Genomic DNA, 20,210 nt, shown 5'->3' with positions numbered 1-20,210 from the left:
CCAATTTCTCAGGCACAGGTCAGGCAAGCATAACCTTATCCTTGTTGCAGTCTGGCTTCTAAAAAGCATCTTGCTATAAGTCTAAGGACAGGACCCATCAATCTAGTTTGCAAAGCCATGCACCAAAAGTGCCGTCCTGATCAAGCGTAAAAGAGATAATGGGTCAAGACTGAAGAATCCAACACTGAGAATTTTTAAATGAAGCTGAGCTACACACACGAAACACGAACACTCATTTTAGCATTCGCTGTAATAGCAAAGCTACAAATAATCTAAATAAGGGTCTAGTAAAACAAAATAATCCATTCAAACAGGAAAACTTTGTGGCTGTTAAAGACAATGAGTAGATACGTGCTAACACGGAATTGTCTAGGATGTGCTGGTAAAAAATGCCAAACAGTTAGAAATGCCCCATGGAGGAACGTCATGTATATTCTGGGATCACAAGAAACGTACCAGGGAGGAGTGGGGAACTTTAAGCTAGAGGGCAGTTCTCACTTGTTAAGATACCACATTCTCCTAAGAATTGCATAAGGCTGACTGATCGGGGGCTCAGATGCTTCAAATATATGAACAAAACCAATGAGACGTGTTTTCTAAAAACGGTAGGCTTTTATTCAGTTAAGAGGTAGACAGATGAACATGGAAGGCTGGCCCATTTAACTCACCCAAAGTTCATATTCCACTGCATTCATCCATCCCACACGGCCAGAAATCTTAAAGAGAAATAACCAAGACTGCCAGAAGGATTTTTCTTCCTACTTCTTCTTAGCAATAATAGTCAGTGAACTGCTTGCAAAGAAGTTACTACTAACTTAAATTTTCACCGTGTCCAAAGAACCTTGTCCTTATAAGAAGTTCACGTATGCCAATAGAACCTGCCACTACCGACAGGAGGGCAGGGTACAAATGACTATTTTTCTAAGAGACTACAAGGGAAGCTTCGGTTACGGCGTTTGCTGTCAAGTCCCTGTGCGTGTTAGGGCAGAAGCTGGTGAAACCAACAAAGCAGAGCACACTCTGTCAAATGGCTCTGAATGGTTGTTTTAAAACGAAACAAAACAAACAAAAAAAAAAATCACAAGTTATCTTCAGAGACAACATTAAAACATAATGGAATTGAAGCCTGATACAAAAAGTAGAGAAATATATACAGGAATTCACAGCCCAGAAGGAAAAGGGACCTCAACAGGAACCAGTGGAAACCTGGCTACTTTACATAGCTAATTTTGAGACAAGTCATATTTAGCACAAGAGCAATTATAGCACAAGTAACGCTTCCCTCCCACAGCTCCCAAACTTTAAAAGAGACTCCTGTCAGTCTTCTATAACACTGTAATCATTCTTCAAAGGAACAGGAATGTGTAAGGTGGTCCCAAACACTGACCCGAATTTTCATCTCAAACAGCTTCACACTCTGAGGATGACGTATTTGAAGACTGCCATGATGGCAGCACTGATAACGCCAGAAATGGGGACTGTGACAAACCAGGCCATAAAAATGTTGCGGAAGAGCCGCCAATCAACAGCCTTTTTGGATCGGAGCCAGCCAACGGACACGACAGAGCCCACCTACGGGAGAAAACAATCGAGGAAACTGGTTACTGAAGTGCCGATGGCATTTTGTTAAATAGACCCGTGACTTTATGTAGGTAAGGAGCCCCAGACCGCTGGACCCATCCATGAAAGCTGGTTTGTAACAAGATGAAGGCAATATAAAATGCAATCACGGAATCTGTGCTAATTGGGGTAAAAGAAGGAAAGAAAACTCCCTTTTCCCTTCTGAGCTGCTGGAATTTAATGAGCTACATTAATAATAACAAAGACTGCTTTAATAATAGATTCCTTTAAGTTTTAGGTTTCCCAAAGATTCTAGAGGGAGGCTGCCATTAGACCTAATAGCCAATCACCCACAGATCTCTCTGGAAGAAAAAGAATGACTCAAAGGCTCCATGATGAACCAACTTAAATTCCCTTAAGGAAGCCAGTTTCTTCCTTTCCCTATAGTTATCCTATGGTTACTAGATGGTCATCAAGCAACCTTAGGATTCAATAAGTTTCTCAGGACTTCAGTCCTGAGATGCTCTGAATATATGCTTGCTTCAAATAAACTGCCCTTCAACAGTCCAACAAGCCTCACAGACTTGCTACCTCTATAAAAAGGGGCTTTTGCATCGTTTGGGGAGAAAATATACTATCTGCTTAAATAAAAGTAATAGACACAAGAAATTGCACAATGTGTATTTACATTCTTACAGTCAACTTGTCCTAAACTTGTGAACTCTTCGAGACTCCCACGGTATAACACCAAATTATCAAAGGAAAAAAAACAAAAAACAAAAAGAAAAAAAAAATACCTCTCAACATATCTACTAAAACCACTCAAAAGACACAGTACCTCTACATTACACTTACTTTACAATGTGTTGTACTGATGGGAAGGCCAATATTCGATGCAATTACTACAGTGAGGGCAGATGCCAGTTCAATACTGAAGCCGCTGTGGACACAAATAGATCACCTGTCAAGAATGGAACTTAAATTTTGGTAAGTTAGCACTATCCCAAAGTTCACGCAATCTTGCTGTGCTCTACCCGGTGACAAAAATGCCACCAACATCTTTAGTTTGCTCTAACTCCTGAAATCTGCTTGAAATCAGGCCATGAGATTCCTCTTCTCTTTTCCAGCGTTTGAGGTTTTAAGGTTTTCTGGAAGCCCATTCTTAAAGCTTGCACTTTCACTTTGAATTTAGTAAGCATCAGTGTTGGCTCCATAAAGACAGAGATAAAAGCCAAGTGCACATAGCTAGTAAGTCTTAGCACACACATCTTTCTCAGAAGTTATTTTGTAAAAAAGAGTCCACTGGAGTTGAACAGATAAATTATGTTTAAGGGCCAGACGATAAGGAAAATCTAAAAAGTTCACACCAAAGAGAGTAACATCGGGAACTTATACAAACTTGGTTACTTTATGTAGTAGCACTGTACAGTATTACGTATCTTAAGAAAATGAGCATTAACCTAATAAGACCTGCTTTACCAACTTACCTAGAGGGTGTGATTGGTGTCAGATCTTTCCCCATGGTCTGGATAACTCTCCTTCCCCAAACCCATAGACCAATACAGATACCAACACCACCATAGAGCAGAAGCCATATTGGTGTTGCTACTTTCGAGGAAACATCTCCCGTGTCATAAACCAGATACAAAGCAACCAGGGGACCGATGGCATTGCTGAAAGAAAAAAAGAGGGCAGGGATGATTTTTCTGGCAAAACTAAAACTTGGCAAGAATCTATTTGTTAACTGACTTACTAAGTTTTCTAAAGCAAAGCTTTCATTAGAAACTGGTCTTTCTTTCAAAGGAAATAAATGGAACCCCAACATACACACAGAAGAAAATGAGAGCTCTTCTCAGAGGGGAAACGCCACGCATCTGGTGGCCTGTCTTCCTACAGGCCCACCTAAAGCAAACTTTGGGTTCCAACGAACAGCTGACAAACCACAGAACTAGGATTAACCACCTACAAATTCATTCTAGGGGGCAGTGAGTCTATCAAAGAACTGGCTCCCATCTCGATAAAAGGCTTCTCTGTGAAAGATATATGTGTTTATCACCTACAGAAACAAACATATTCTTTGTAATCTCTCTGAAGAAAAAATTTTTCTTCCTGTTTTTTTAAGTCAATTAACTGCTATTACCTCACCCTTTCTACATTATTCAGTGTCCCACGGGTGGTGTAAGTACCAAGGCCACAAGCAGAGCCTTATAAAAGGATTAGGCGGTGTAAAAATAGCACGAGCAGTGCCAAGAATCATAATCGACTGACCTGACGTCATTGCCACCATGGGCGAATGACCCAAAGCAGGCCGTGAGGATCTGCAGGAACTGGAAGAGGAGAGACACTTCTGGTTTGTCCTGGTCACACCATTCTTCTAGAGAGCTGGTGCTTCCTTTTCTGTCGCCCAGACCCATCTCGGCCTTGACACTCATGTCGATCTCGGATGCTGAGTGAATATCAGACACGGCGTTGCAGTAACTGGTGTAACTGTCCATTCGAATTCGCTTCTTGCTGTCTCCATTAGGCCACGTCAGCTTCTCCATCTCTTCACCCTTCTGTTCACCTTCTTTGGCACGGAATGAATCCAGGGGCATGCCACAGATTGCCATGGTATAAGAAGTGTAGCTATTATTGCGCCTCAAGGGTTTGTCGCCGGAGTCTCCCATGCAGTCGCCCACCTTGGCAAGATGTAACTTATGGAGCAGCTCTTTGTACAAGCCGGAATCTTTATGCACGGTGTGATACTGATAGTGGCCGCTGGAGTTTATCTGGTTACTGACAGCTTGACTGAACTGAACTAGGTTCCCGTTAGGTAACTGCACTGCACCTGGCCAAGACCAAAAGGTGACACTCAATGCCAGGAGCGTGAAGTCCGAACGCAGAGCCCCGCAGCAGTACTGCTAACAACGGGAAACTCGCCTTGCCCCGCCCGAGGGAGAGTCCACTCACCGTTCACGGTGCCGTCTATGCTGGTTTCCTCTTTCAGGTCCACGCTGGGAAGCCTCTCTCGCTCGGGAGCTTCCTCCAAGTCTCCAAGTTTGAACGAGACCGTTCTCTCCTCCACTGCAGCCCGGAGGGGCCCAGTGGCTGCCGACCCTACCTCCGAAACGGGATTCCTGGTTTCAGTATCACTGAGCGACAACTTTGTTTCTTCATGGTCTTCTTTCAAGCTATTCTTTTTTTCCATTAAGGGGCTTTCAGAAGGACTACACTTGATTTCTCCTAGAAAAGAAGGATGTTTTTGTTTGGTTTTGACCAAACTAACTTGCTCTACACTTCCCCTTTCCCTCACCTCAAAAAAAAAAAAAAAATCCTTCTCGAAATAAGACCACATGTAAACTTCAGTGAAAATTCAGGATAATTTTCCTGTCTGCTTTATCTGCCGTATCGCTTAATCTCTCACTTGGGAAGAAACCAGCAATACAAATGCAGAACACCCTATTACTAGGGGTTGCAAAGCTTTTCAGTGAAGGGCCAGACAGTAAAAATCTTTTAGGCTCTGTGGACTCTGCTATAAATTCTTGTTCTTTATAGAACCCTTCACAAATGTGGAAACCATTCTGAGCCTCCTGCTGACCCCTTCTGAGGGGAAAGCAGCTCAAGCATGGGGCTGAGAGAAAACTGAAAATTCTGACTTCATCTAGTGCACGTTCTTTTAAAAAACTGGCCCCAAATTTCAGTCTGTGAGTTCAAGCAAAATGACACGGCTCAACGCAGGCAACTAAAGGTGTCTTGAATGTCCACCTCTAGAAAACAAAGACATGTGCCTTATGGTTCTAGGTCCCATGGCCAGGTAGGAACACTTTCTGCCTTTGTACCAATGCCCAGTCTGTTTCCGTGTTCATTCAGGCATCCCAGTCAAGCTACAAACCAGGATATAGAACATTAGCGAGACCTGTCTCATCTTCTCCCAGACTGAGGGAGAATCAAGGTCACGAAGGCCTGAAGGCCGGCAGACTAGCGCAGGGCCTCTCGGAGGCTCTGGAGCGCAGCTGCATGACGCAGCACTCTTCTGGTGCCACTGCAGTCTGTGCAGCCCTCCGCTTCTTCAAAGAACAAACTTAAATCACTACCCGAGCAGTTGCAGATGAAAAGGGCAGAAAAAGATCATTTCAAGAGAGTTCAAGTAGTAAGGAAAGGAATACAAGATTTAATTAAGACCTATACTAACCAAAACGGTATGCCATATTTGATTATACTGAAATACTACATACAGTAATGGTCTAAATGATCCCTTCATGACACTTGAAAATGTCTACCTCTGGAATCTGTACTCCAATTCTGAGAATTAACCAAATCTAAAGTCAGATAATATATTAGCATAGCTCTGAATATCTGAATCTGAAGGCATTAGTTTTGGTAAATGTTTCCTGTGAAAATATTTCATACCTACCTTTTATTTTTCATTAAGGTATCCTCATCCCTCTCAATTAATGTAGACTACAACTTCTCTGTATTTATCTAGCATGTCACTGGCAAGTGATCAAGGTACAGTAAAAAAAGAAAAAATAGATTAAGTGCCTAGCTTGTCTGGCGGCCCAAATAAGGTCAAATATGCCTTACGACTAGGTCTCAGGTCATTTTAAGTTAATAAGAACATAGTTTGGACAATAAACCTATATCCGCAAATTTCCATGTAAATTTTCTGGCTTTACCAATCTATCCAAGTAGCGGATTTTTACAGACGGCTAAACAAAAAGCAGCAAGCACAACATTACTAGTTAAAATTTTCTGCTACAATTTGTTACTTACGTTCAATTTTTCTCTTCATCCTGGGACATACAAAGAACCAGACGATAAGGGCACAGAAAACTGCACATCCCACCGAGATGAGGATGGTACCCCACAGAGGAAGTTTGTCAAAGCCCAGCACTAGGAGATAAAATGGTGCATCTTGAAAACCCCAGGGCAACTGCCCCCCTGTAATAACGTGTAAACCCTCCTCTGGGGACTCTGGGGTTCCCCAAGCCAGCCCATCACCCTTTACAGCTGTTGCCAGCCTTAGGTCCACAGGATTTACTGTGTTAGTGGCTATACAAATTTGGGAGAAAAATCCCATAGCATCTGAAATCCACACCGGTCTGGCCCACTTTAAACACCTGCTAGACTGACATCTCCCAAGCTCCTTCACATTAGGCTTTTTCCTTTCTTTGCTTTAGAAGACAGATTACTACACTGAGGATCTGCAACTAGCTATGAAAAAAAATGGAAGCATTCCACTGCCCAGCCTCCAGATGGGAGCGGCCACACGTTACATTTGCACATAAGATTTTAACGTTAAAAAAGGAAAGTGCCCCAGTCCTCACATTTCTCATACTGATATAATTAGTTCTCTGTGGAAGTTATCACATCCATTACACTAGCAAAATCCTTTAGAGCAAGATTATCTCTTAGAACGCATTATCAAACTAAGATACATTTATCTATCAAGGAATAAGAATAGTTCAAAGGGCTGTCTTTCACAAAAAGAAAATAGAGTGGTAATCATACTAACAAGCCACATCTTAAACAGACATGCCTACTTCTCACATGGCTCAGGGATCATTAACTAGTTATCTGGTTATCACTTAAATGCCAACAGCCTCCAAGCCACTCGTCTATATTTAATGACAGAAGCAAAGCACTAGACAACACTATTTAAGACTAAAAGATGTTATAATGATCTGTGGTTTATCCAAGAACAGCTTAGTTACTTGTGGTTGTTTTGCTTATTAGGAATTACTTATATGGAAATGGAAATTCTATTGTTCTTCAAAATGATTAGTATATAAAAATCAGATATAAATTGAGGCCCCTTCAAAACTAAAGTTCTGTAATGACTAAATCTTTCCGTTTTAATTCCTGCTATCAATTCTAATCATGGAGTTAGTCACACAAACTAAAATATACATGAAATTTAATCAATCTCTGTATCACAATTTAAATTTGCCTACGTTCCAAGTCAAAAAAGGGAAATGAGACTGGTTTTTCTTGTAAATGATCGACCAAAGGACAGGACAAAAATATCCACATTCCCTTTTCAAAGACGATTGAAAATGCAAGCTTCTAATTTCAATTTCACTGAACTATGAGCTTCGCTGCTACCACATAAAACATCAGTGCTTAGAGCCTCATAGAGACTTTTTTAGTTTAACATGAAGAAGCCAATTTAAAACAGAATGGAAAGGCAGCAGGCAAGCTTTCCTTTGCCTGTAGCATTTGGTAAGGAGTCTGGTATCCCCTAAATAAGATCAATATCCTCATAAAGTTGTCCAATTTCTTTCCTGATTATTCTAATAAAGACATGGTTAAAAATACTTAGCTAACTCCAGTTTTTGTCAGTGACTTATTACTTCAATGAGGTTTACAAAGCAAGTTACAATCCATTAGTCAGAAATGAAATCAGTTTGGTGGGCCACAATGAGCATTTTAAAAAGCTAAAAAGAATACTTGCAAATATGAGTGCATAGCACATAGCAAGGTTAAGTAGCTTCAAGATACTATTCCAGTTATCCTTCCCTCTCTCCCCCTCCCTCTCTAAGTATGTGTGTGCCGGGCAGCAATGTACAATGTCTTTCTTCCAGTGTGTCACAACAGTCAAAAGATTGAAAGCCACTGACCTGACGGGTCAAAGGCCATCAAGCCAAATGAACCTAGACAGGAAAACTGACTGATCAAGACATGTACCGTCCTGTCTATCAAGTTACAGGTTATCAATCTTTTTCAATTGCTACATGAAACACGTATCACAATTTAATCCATGTTTTGCCTTCGTTCCAACATAAAAGTAATCAACATTTCAATCTTTATATTCTCACAAATATTTTTCCTCTTAGCTGCATGAATTCTTCTTCCAAGTGCACTTAGGGCAGGTGTTAAACATCCCAACTCTTCTCATTCAAGCAGATTCAGGGGAGTAAATTTAGAAACAAAAAGGAGCTCCACTTGGGACAGAAAAATGAGACTATCCAGCAAACCAGTCCTAAATGACTGATCATTGAAGACCAAATATAACTAATGACTCTTCAGTAGTCGAGGTAACATCAATTCCGGTATTTTTAGCATAGATAGGAAAGAGGGAGGGAGAAGATCAAATTATCGGTGGATCCTGTGAAGACTAAAGAGTAAAGGTCTGTAGTGATTTAGAATCTGAGCAGGTCTCTTTGGTTGAAAAACTATCTAGGTTTTAACTCAGCATACACTAGCCTGCAGCCTTCTGAAATGGGCGCAGGCCAGCCACCTTCTAGGAGATTTCAGCCCTGTAAACAAAAAGGGGTAAATTGGGCATTTAATTCAAGTTTTAGAAACAACTTTAAATTCACATTTAAATATTCTGATATGTACTTACAAGGTGCTCCAGTGTACATGATGGAAAAGAGGTTGATTCCAATTGTGCAGGCATAGAACACTGGCAAAGCTCGCAACCCATTAGGAACTGGATCTGCCTGTAAAATATCGTTATCACTAAGATCAAGATCTTAAAAGCTGTAAAAACTTAACCCATTTCCATAGAACCTTATCAAAGGGCAGCTTCAGGAATTAGTTCCAATAACTATCTCTCCAGAGTAGTTTCCAAGGCCAAATGGTCTTCTCCTACATTTGCTCCTGGAAGTTCCCCTACCAAGGCTGATCTCATTTTCTACATCTATCTGAATTTAAGTATGTGTTTGGTTTAATGTTTGGGGGTTGGTTAGGTTTTTGTTGCTGTTATTCTTTTTTTTTTGGCTTCGTTGCATCTTTGTTGCTTCGCTTGGGTTTTCTCCAGTTGTGTCGAGCGAGGGCTACTCTTTGTTGCGGTGTGCGGGCTTCTCATTGCGGTGGCTTCTCTTGTTGCAGAGCATGGGCTCTAGACATGAGAGTTTCAGGAGTTGTGGCATGCAGGCTCAGTAGTTGTGGCTCACGGGCTCTAGAGCGCAGGCTCAGTAGTTGTGGCGCACGGGCTTAGCTGCTCCGTGGCATGTGGGATCTTCCCGGACCAGGGCTCAAACCCGTGTCCCCTGCATTGGCAGGTGGATTCTTAACCACTGCGCCACCAGGGAAGTCCCTGTTGCTGTTATTCTTAACAAGGCTACCTATTACTAGTGACTGGTGATGTCCTGAATAATCAGTTTCAACCCCCAGTGCTCTAAGGTACCTCATGTCCAGATATAAATCTGAGCACACACCTGAAAATGTACTATATAGGAGAGATCAAGAAACAGACTATGAGATATTAATTTCTTACCTGACTTTATACCTGCAATGACTTGTTAAAAACAAAACATGTAGTAGAATATACCAGCAACAACCATCTTATCTAGACATTTGATAAATATGCCACAACTAATGATTTACCAAAGTGCTAAGATAAAAATCAATCGTACACTAGGTCACCTCCTCATTTAACAGACTGTGCCAAGCACTAAAATATGGGAGTGAATGAGACAAAGTTCCTGCTCTCACAGAACTGACATTTACATTCTAGTACAGAATCACGCTATGAAGAAAAAAGAAGGGGAAGGAGGCAGGGATGGAAGGAGGTGCACACTTTAATTCTTGGGGGGTGGGGCGGGAGATAGTCCAAAGACCATCAGTGGAGCAAAGACACAAATGTGTTAGGTCAACAAGCCATAAGCCAGGTACACACGCAGGGGCAGAGAAAGAACAGCCAGAGAGCAGGCTATCTGGAGGGCAGAACATCCCAGAGACATCAGCAAGTACAAAGACCCTGAGGCAAACACTTGCATTGTCTGAGGAACAGCAAGGAGGCCAGTGTGATTGGAAACAAGAGTTAAAAACAAGAGCACAGATCTGAATACAGGGGAAGACTAAACTTTAAAGATATTGTGAGGCCAAAGGTTTAATGCTATCTTGAATCACAATCCAATGGAAAATCTTGGGGAGGAATAGACAAGAAGAATCATAAATACATCAGAAGAGTGAGGTAATGGCTTAAGGTCAAGGAAACGGAAAGTAGAGGTGCCATTCCAAATCAGCAGAGATGGGCCCTCAACGAAAACCACTCTGAATATTACCTTCCCTATCTGTAGTTTAAAAGAATGCTACAGGTAGGGAATTGGTCAAAACAAAAATAGCCAATAAAACCCAAGCAACAGGGCTTCCCTGGTGGCGCAGTGGTTAAGAATCCACCTGCCAATGCAGGGGGACACGGGTTCAAGCCCTGGTCCGGGAAGATCCCACATGCCACAGAGCAACTAAGCCCGTGAGCCACAACTACTGAGCCTGCGCTCTAGAGCTCACGAGCCACAACTACTGAGCCCGCATGCCATAACTACTGAAGCCTGCACGCCTAGAGTCTGTGCTCCGCAACAAGAGAAGCCACTGCAATGAGAAGCCCGCACACTGCAACGAAGAGTAGCCCCCGCTCACCACAAGTAGAGAAAGCCCAAGTGCAGCAACGAAGACCCAACGCAGCCAAAAATTAATTAATTAATTAATTAATTTAAAAAAAAAAAAAAAAAAAAAAAACCTCATCATCTCTGAGTAACTCAACCATGTAGGTCCCACCCCAAGGGTAGTCGGTAAGGTTATGAACCTGAGGTGTATATACATTTTTCTTCTAAGAACTATCTGTGCTTTTAAGAAATTCTCCAAGGAACCTAAGACCACCCCCCGAAATCAAAATCCATAAGGGTTCTAGACATTTGCAGGGGCTTCTCTTTCTCCCTTTTGCTACCTCCGAACTCCTCTTAGCCACTCCCCCAGGAGGTAACCAGGGCTAACATTTTATTGAGTGTTTACCACCATATGACTCACCTAACACTTAAAACTTCGAAGTAAATATCTCATCATCCAGTTATATGGGATGGGAAAGGGGGTCTTCATAACCCATTTTCAACCATAATAGTTCATTTTTTATATATCGGACGTTCCAGTAAACTAAAGAAAAAAGTTCCTGAGTTTGAAAAGATGCCCTAGATATATTTAATGAGATTCCTGACAGAAGGGAGAATGCTGAAAGGCCCACTTTCTTTGACTAGAATTTAAACACTCAACAGGAAAGCTCCCTTTCCCCTATTCCTTGTTTACTGTTCCCAATCCTTAACCTCCACTCTGCTTTTTCCTACTAGACTACCCAACACCCTTGGAACATTCAGAAAGTTGAAAATTTTTAAAAGCACTTTTAATGTTAATTTCCAAAACAGAATCTTTAGTTGGAAAGTATCTTAATGGTCAAATATTTAGATTTTAACAGCCAAGACCACCAAAGGTTACTAGTGTAAAAACGTTTTTTTGAGATTTAAAATGTAACAGTAGAGCTTCCCTGGTGGCGCAGTGGTTGGGAGTCCGCCTGCTGGTGCGGGGAGCACGGGTTCGGGCCCTGGTCCGGGGGGATCCCACATGCCGCTGAGCAACTAAACACAACTACTGAGCCTGTGTGCCACAACTGCTGAGGCCGGTGTGCCTGGAGCCCGTGCTCTGCGGCGGGAGGGGCCCCCGCGGTGAGAGGCCCGCGCAGGGCAGTGAGGTGTGGCCCCTGCTCACCGCAGCCGGAGAAGAGCCCACGCGCAACAGGGAGGACCCAACACAGCCAAAATAAAATAAAATAACAAAATAAATTTTTTTAAAAAAATAAATTTAAAAAAATTTTTAAAAAATAAAATAAAATCTAACAGTAACCAGAAATATTCAGCCTCATCACCTAAAAATTCATCTGTTATTGGTAGATTAAACACAAGAGTATGTGCCTGCCTGTGTGTGTGCGGATAGATTCTCAAAGTCCATATTGAATAGTTTTAAACACTATTCCAATCATTCCAATCATTTTTTTTTAATATTTATTTATTTATTTTGGCTGTGCCGGATCTTAGTTGCAGCACACAGGATCTTTTAGTTGTGGCATGCGGACTTCTTAGTTGCGACATGCGAACTCTTTAGTTGCAGCATGCATGCGTAATCTAGTTCCCTGACCAGGGATTGAACCCGGGCCCCCTGCATTGGGAGCAGAGAGTCTTACCCACTGGACCACCAGGGAAGACCTATTCCAATCATTCTTGATCGTGTCCATCCTCATACCCCATGAAGAATATATAATTAAGAAGTTAATATATCTAACTTAAGGTCTCTGAGGATAAAAATGCCTGGCATGCATTCCCCAAATGAGAGGTCTGGGCACCTGAAAATCCCACTTTGCACCTGAAAGCATGACCATTCCTCCTCCAGAAAAGAAGTTTATTTTGGCTTGAGACACACAAAGCCTCTCCAGAATCCGAACAATCTGTCTCTCAATAATCCACAAAGACCCAGTGTAAACCCTTATGAGCACAAATCCATAACAGGGGATCCTAGCAATTCTCCTGCTTCTCTGGTAAGGAGCAAGCTATACGGCTCTAAAAATACGAAGAGCTCTGATCCCTGACTACTACTAAGCTTCAAATGGAAGCATCACATTATCATATTCTACAGCTGTGGGGAGTAGGAGGGTAGGTGCTATTCATTACCTGCTTGCTAAATAAGACAATGCCAAACTTTGAGTCCGTTAATATCAACAAACTGTTTACTCTCAAATTATACCAAGCTACAGAGATTTCAAGTTTTCAAAGTGTTACATTGCTATCTTTTGCCAGACTCAGGCCATGGTAAATAGTGATTAGTGAGTCACTTTACCAGTTATTGAATTTCTATAGAAAAGTACATATCCTTCCCTAGAGAAGCTTAGAACTAGACCAAACAAATGGCTCTGAATACATTCTTACCCCTTGGGATTAAGCTACCTATCTCCCTTCACTCAGATTTCTTCAGTTTAGAAGAATTTTTAAGAACTTACAATGGACCGTTAAGAGCCATTCACCTCAGGAAAAGGACAACTTTGTTTCCTGAGAAAAATGCATTTATTCTTACTGTAACTCAGTCCAACGACAACATCCCTTGTTGTCTACATTTATTTTGGAGCCAGCATCAGACTTCTTGATAAAAAAAAATGCTATCAGGTCCCTCAAAAGGGATTTTCAAATGGAGAGGAAATTAAATGGCTGTCTGGAATTTTTTTTTTTTTTTTTTTTTTTTGCCAAGAAAAACAAAACAAAATTACCTTTACTGGTTCCTTTTTACCTATTCTGAGCTATCAGAGTCAAGTCACTGTGAGAGGTAGGGTGTCCACCATGAAGCTTAAAAGCTGGTTTCAATAATCAACACTCTAGAAATAACTATGTAGGGACCCAAACTATTCCACTTTAACTGGCAGCTACGAAAAAGTCACCCAGGACATTGTGATTTGTTGAACCCTAAGCTTACAATTCAGACTGGCCTGCATATGATGGTGATTTAAAGTAGTAATCCGCATGCAGCTAAACAAAGCCACTCCAAATACATTTCCTTAATTTTTTCTTTCAGTCTCTCCAATTTCTTGGCACACTATAGTGTTCAATTTTTCCTTCCCAAATGCCTTCTTGGGTATTGAAAACTTGCTTCTTTCAGAAAATTCAACATACGAGAAGAGGTATACAAAACAAAGAATTTTTCTAACTTTCCAAGGCCACACTCCTACACACCGATCACATTTGCAAAAATGCTATCGGTTTGAATACCATTGAGTGTGACTTATTACAGGTCATGGGGGGAGAGAAAGATTACCTTACGGAGGATGAATGCACGAACAAGGAAGAATAAAATTCCAGACATAATACCAGAAAGCAGCGGTGAGACGAACCAAGACATCACTGGAATAGAACACATTAAGAAAAAAATGTCAACTAATGGAAATCAGGAACCAAAACACACTTTAAATTTTAGTCCTCTCTTCTCAAAACTTTAGTCCGTCCCTCCAATTTTACACCATATTCTCCCATACACAACGCCATGGTAACACGACAAGAAGAAAAGAATAAAAAGCCATTTAGAATTAAACATACCAATTTTTATCAGTTCTGACCACTTGACCCCCTCCTGCCCCTTCGCCACCAGGGAGAAACCAATGGTTGCACCAACGATACAATGGGTTCCAGAAATGGGAAGCTTCAAAAACGAAGCCACTAGTTGCCACACAGCAGAACCTGAAACACATCAAGTTTTATTAAGTACGTGACAAAATTCCATTATGTACGAAGTGCATATTACTGAATGTAATCATCTGAATCAAGGCAGAGCACAAGAATGGAACTACCCATGAGAAGAATTTCCTCGCCCACCACTATTAGGACGATACGAATAAAAAACTTACCAAACATCGCACTGACAGAGCCGGCCATCAGCAGCTCTTGGGTCGAGTTGTACATCTCCACGTCAATCAAGCCCTTCCTGATGGTTTCGCTCACTTTGGCCCCCAGCAGGACGGAGCCCACTGTCTCAAAGATACTAGCTAGGATGCAGGCTTGCTTCAGGGTCACTACACCTGATCCCACGGCTGTACCAAATGAATTTGCTACATCATTGGCTCCCACGGAGAACGCCAGGACAAATGCAATAATGAAGCCCAGGATAAGCATCCACAGGTAGTCCACCAACGGACCAGAAGCGGCAGTAGCAGCAATAGTAGTGGCAATCAGCGTTGCCATGGTAGATGCCATTCTCTAGAGTAGTGGTTCGTTAATTAATCAGAGAATTACTGAGCGGTTTTCGAGATGTGTAAACAGAATATGAGGTATCAAAAATGCTATAATAAATAATATATATTATATAAAATTAAATACTGTAAACTACGGCACAGAAACCGAGCTGGGGAGTTACTGCTATACGCTGCGTATGGGCATCTGTTGTCTGGGGTTTCTTTGGCTCTGGAGGGCTAGAAGCACGGAGCAGAATTCCATGGCGGAGAAGAGAAAGGACGCAAGTTCATCCTGGAAGGGGGGGGTGGATAACAATAGCAGCGCGCTCTTGCGGTCCCGCCACCCCGCGACGGCCCACCGGGACTGGGGGCCCCGGCCTTGCCCGCCGCCCGCGATCCGCTGTCCCGCGCCCCAAGCAGGACGGGCCGGGCGGCGGGCACGTGGCGCCGGGGACCACCTCGGCCCGCGCGCGCCCAGCCCGGCCCGGCCCCCGCGCCGCCGGCCCGCGCGCGCCCTCCCCGCGAAAACCGGAAAAGGGCCGTTCCCGCGCGCGCGTCCCGGGGACCGCCAAAAAGGCCCGCGGGAGGGCGGACGGGGTGGCATGGGGCGGGGTGGGGGAGGGAGGCGGGGAGAACCGAAAGCAGAACCCCACCGCGCCGCCGGCCCCGGCCCAGTCGGCCAGCCCCCACGCCGCCGCGTCCGCGCCGGGCCCCGAGGAGAAGAAAGAGCCTTTCCAAGGTGGCGCCGCCACTCACCAAAGAAAACGAGGGGCCGAGCGGGAGACGAGGTCCAGGCTGCGGCGGCGGGCTAGGGCCACGGACGCACGCACCTGCTGTCGGCGAGCACACGGCCTGGGGCGGAGGCTCTACGGATGGCTCGGCGGGGCTGGCGACCCACCCAGGAAGCAGCCGCGGACGCCTCAGCAGCCGAGAAGGAAAAGCACTCAGCGCGCGCCGGCAGCCATCACTCCAGCAGCGCACCCCACCGGCCTCTACTTATAGCCGGCGCCGCGCACCGCGTGACCGGCCGCGCCTCGCGCCGCCCAGGAGCCCCGCCCCCGGGCTGACGCAGCCCCAGCCAACCCGGAGGGCCGGCCGGATGAGCCCGACCGCGGCGATCATTGGCCCGCCCAGCGCCGGCGGCCACGCCCCCAGCGGGGAGCCTGTCCACGTGGGGAGGGCCAGCCCCCTCCCTGCGGCCTTGCCGTGGCGTCCTGGCACCTTCTAGCCGCGCCTGCTGGTTAGCGGCGGAGGCCGCGGGGCGCCCTCACCCTGCCGCTGGAGGTCGTCAAGCGGGGATTGTAGAGGCCGCGACCAAGGTCATAGTTCCTCCCGCGCGAGCCCAGTTTTAAGGAGCTGGCCGCGCCTCAAGCCGCACTTTCAGCGCACTTGTGACCTGCCGCATCCGGAGGCCACACCTGGCCGAGTTCCCGCCCTCTCGTCCTCCCGGTGACGCTGCAGGAGAGCTCGCGCCCCGGGGCTCCGAATCCAGTCCCGGCACGTTGTCGCACCTGTGACTTGCCCTTGGCCAGACAGGCACTGTCCCTCGCCGGGGGAGGGAAAGGGCTCACGTGGTCGCTTTACTCCCGCAGTCATGCACTTGGGTGAAAACAGACTGAGCAGTCACGAGAACCAGGTTGTCTCCTAGTTATGGCGCAGAGCCCCAGGACGGCTGCGAGTCATCAGTTTCCCCGCGGCAGACCTGCGTTTTCTGCGCCGCAGCTGTGGCGCGTGGGGAAGGACGCTGCTCCGGATTCAAATCCTGACTCCTGCTTGCTGCAGTGTGTCACCTTGAGCGACTTCCAGATCTCTCTGACTGCGTTCTCAGGAATGTAAATTGTTAACAATCCCTACCTACCTGGTAGCGGGGATTAAGTGAGTTAACGTGTGTGAATGTGAGTAGAACTCAGTAGGAGTTCAGTGAATGCTAATTTCCATCTTGCTCTTTCCGTGAATATTCCTGTTTTAGAATGTAGAAAAGGTTGTAAGGGTGTTCTCTTTGCATCCCGGAAGCTTTCCTATTTTGAGATAGATTGATTTCTGGCCCCCCTACATGGTATATAATGTAGTTTTGACATTAGTAAGATTTGCTCTGCACATTTAGGGGCATTTCACTCTTTGGCTTAAGTTCAAGACGAACCAATCATGCCAAGGGAGATTAAGGTCATCGTCTCTTGTCAGGGTTGTAGTGAGATTAAAGAATTCCCAACAGAAATGTTTACCAGGCTTAGAATGCTCTGGAGCCCTCCCCGCCGTTTGCCATCTCTAGCAGCTGGGCACTGAATAGCAGGAACGAAGACGTTGTAAATCATTGCTATGTCCGGGTCATCTATAGAGGGTTAAACTCCACCGGAGTATCCTCTGACCTGCCTAGAAAATCTGGTGGAGTTATATGAGTAACTTACAAAGCTCTAAGTCCCAAGGTCATGTCCAAAAAAAAGAAAATGCATGTCCGGGAGCACTGACCCTGGGGTGCAAATCTGATGTAATTCTGACATCTTAAATTGTACTCCTCCCTCCACCTTTACTTCATTTCCAGGTTATGAAAAAAAAATAAAGGACTGGTCTGTTAAAGGTCCTTAGTGTTCTGCCATTGAAAACAATAATTTTCAAAGCAGTTATTAAGGCAATTGCCTGGAACTTTTCCCAGTATGTGTTTTTTTTCATTCTGTCTGTTCTGTCTACTTTTGCTGGTCTGTGGTACTAGCTCTTTAAGTTGGCAAACACTTGCTGGACAGTGTCTGTTGAAGGCCGTGGGGCAGCCATGGTGCATATCTGTCAAGGCAAGGGCACAGTCCAGGCCTCCTGGGGTGGGTTTGAGGAGAGTGCTGGGGCAGAGATTCAGGAAATTCCCCTTGCGACACACATGAATGCTGTGAACATCTTCAGGCTCTAGAAGGGTTCTACCCTTTCTCCTTAGGACGACACTCAGAGTGAACTGGGCTGTAAAGGGACGTGGGGGGTTGCGTTGGGTCCTGGCCGCCTCACCTGGGGAGAGAGGATCAGTGGGGTACAGCCCTTAGAGACCTGAACTTACCATGGTTGGGACGCCTCATCCTCTCATTGGGGAGGAGAGCTAGGGCTCTGCCTATGGAGAGAAGTTACAGTGCCTTGGAAATGGAAAAAGATGGAAAAAATGAGGACCACCAATTCACACACAAATGGCGCTGGTTCTGACCTTACGGCTGAACACAAGAAAGAGGGCAGAGATCCCAAGGATGGTGTTTCTCTGTTAGAATCAAGGTGTTGGACACACTCTCTTGGACCCTAGCGAAGCCAGTTGGTCTAGTGGTTAAACGTATGGACAATAAAGCTGAACTACCTGCTCTGCTACTCACTAGTCACATAACCATGGGCAAGTACCTTCTATGCCTCAGTTTCCTCATCTGTAAAGGGGAGAGATTAAGAGTTGCTACTTCCTAGGGCTGTTGTGAGGACTCAATCAATGTACGTAAAGTCCTTTGAAAGGATGTCTACTCCGCGGCTGGTGTGATCTCGGCGCTCTTACTGAATTCCATGTCTAGCTGAAGGCCTACTGTGCAGCGCTCATGTTTAAAAGGAACTGTGTGTCACATGTCAGAGTTGCCATCCAGGCCAAGCTCTTTCAGACTTCTCCCATTGCTGATAAAGAATGGGGGGCCACGAGAAACTGGGGCCCACTGCCGGGGCCCTGGCAGGGTGGGATGGGGTATAGTGTGTGCCTCAGGGCACATGAGTGGGCTTGCTGACCTAGGAGTGAGAGGCCTGGCCTGGCTGAGATCCTGACTGCCCCCAGGATCTTTGGTGAGTCCCTGCCACAGAGCCCGGGAGCTTAAGGGTCCCTTACCCACCCTCACCTCAAAGAGAATTGAACAGGGAATTCCCTGGCAGTCCAGTAGTTAGGATTCTGTGCTCTCACTGCCGAGGACCCAGGTTCGATCCCTGGTCGGGGAGCTAAGATCCCACAAGCCAGGCAGTGCAGCCAAAAAGTTAAAAAAGAATTGAACAAGACAGCCTGCCGTGTGCCACTGAACACCAACCTGGGCACTATGGGTTTGGAGTTTTCTTGGAGATGCTTCCATCTCTCACTGACTCCATGGGTGGAATTAAATTGTAGAGAGCTGGGAAAGCTGACCCACCAGCCCCTCCAGACCTGCAGAAGCATGGACAAAAGGAAGAGGCAGTACCACTTCTGCACTTTCTGAGCTCAGAGACCCTTGCAGTCAGAGAAATGCATCGGAGGTCACCATTCACTGAGCAGGAAGGAAGCATCCTGGAAAGGGTCTGCTTGGAGGAGGGGGCACTGCAGTGGGGAATGGAAACATTGTGGAGCCAGACCGGGATCCAAGGCAGTTTCAGAGGCCATCCATTCGGACTTGGATGGGAGATGGGAGAGGAACATTCAGGGAGAAGAAGGTGGGAGCCTTTGAGTAAAGGAAAACCACCTCTTCTCTACCCACCACTCCCCTCCGCTTGACTGCAGTCACAAATGAATGAAGTAGTGGTAATATCTACCATGTCTACTCTGCGCCAGACACTGTTTCAGATGCTCTACATGCATTAGCTCACGTGATGCTCTAATAAACCTCTCTTGACGTACTTTTACCTTATTTTACAGACGAAGAAACTGAGGCACAGAGAATGAAGCAACAGTTAAACCAGTGAAGAACCCCACAAACTTCGAGTCTGTAAGTGCTTTTTCCCTGGCTGTCAGTAAGTGCAGAGGCAAATAGGATGCCCTTAGGTGGTAACTCTTCTTTGCACTTAACCCGTTTACTACCCCCTTCTTTCCTCTTTATTTTTGTTAACTCTGTTGCTTTTACAGCCTGTATTTTAAGCCTCTTCCAACCCTGTCAGAATAGAAAAGGGCATTTCTAGGAGACCTGACTTCAAGATTGCCCTCCCTTTCTCCAGAGTAAGAAGAGGCAGGAAGTCAGAGCACATGTTCTTCCCAAAAAGAAAGTTGATGCAATGGCCTGACCATGTCTTAGAGTTGCTGAAAACTCTGTTCTCTTCAGACTTCTCAAGAAAGGAAACGTGGGGGAGTTCCCTGGTGGCCTAGTTGTTCGGATTCCGGGCTTTCACTGCTGTGGCCTGGGTGCAATCCCTGATCGGGTAACTGAGATCTCATGCAAGCTGCTTGGCGCAGCCAAAAAAAAAAGAGAAAAGAAAGAAAGGGAACCTGTCTTGTACCCAGCTGTAGTCAATG

At 45.1% G+C, this 20,210-nt stretch overlaps 1 protein-coding gene across 5 annotated transcripts; it reads right to left on the bottom strand.

Moving 5' to 3' along the window:
* Window positions 1–592: 592 nt before the first annotated feature.
* On the bottom strand, window positions 593–15,993 carry SLC20A1 (solute carrier family 20 member 1). Of its 5 annotated transcripts, XM_082426803.1 has the most exons (11): window positions 15,779–15,988; window positions 14,699–15,314; window positions 14,391–14,531; window positions 14,113–14,198; window positions 8,888–8,984; window positions 6,313–6,432; window positions 4,510–4,782; window positions 3,829–4,387; window positions 3,048–3,233; window positions 2,416–2,500; window positions 593–1,572 (listed from the first exon to the last, which is right to left on the bottom strand). In XM_082426803.1, the coding sequence occupies exons 2-11, from the start codon at window positions 15,042–15,044 to the stop codon at window positions 1,411–1,413; spliced, it is 2,055 nt and encodes a 684-aa protein (XP_082282929.1). In that variant the 5' UTR covers window positions 15,045–15,314; window positions 15,779–15,988; the 3' UTR covers window positions 593–1,410. The 5 variants fall into 5 exon arrangements, with proteins under 5 accessions (XP_082282929.1, XP_082282930.1, XP_082282932.1 ...); XM_082426804.1 differs by lacking the exons at window positions 8,888–8,984; window positions 14,113–14,198; window positions 14,391–14,531; window positions 14,699–15,314; window positions 15,779–15,988 and adding an exon at window positions 8,740–8,758; XM_082426806.1 differs by lacking the exons at window positions 8,888–8,984; window positions 14,113–14,198; window positions 14,391–14,531; window positions 14,699–15,314; window positions 15,779–15,988 and adding an exon at window positions 5,954–6,032 and having other exon boundaries at window positions 6,313–8,734.
* Between the last annotated feature and the right edge of the window lie 4,217 nt (window positions 15,994–20,210).

This window comes from Balaenoptera physalus, assembly GCF_965194825.1.
Source record: "Balaenoptera physalus genome assembly, chromosome: 15".
Taxonomy (NCBI): Eukaryota; Metazoa; Chordata; class Mammalia; order Artiodactyla; family Balaenopteridae; genus Balaenoptera; species Balaenoptera physalus.
This window is presented reverse-complemented; position numbering and strand designations above follow the sequence as displayed.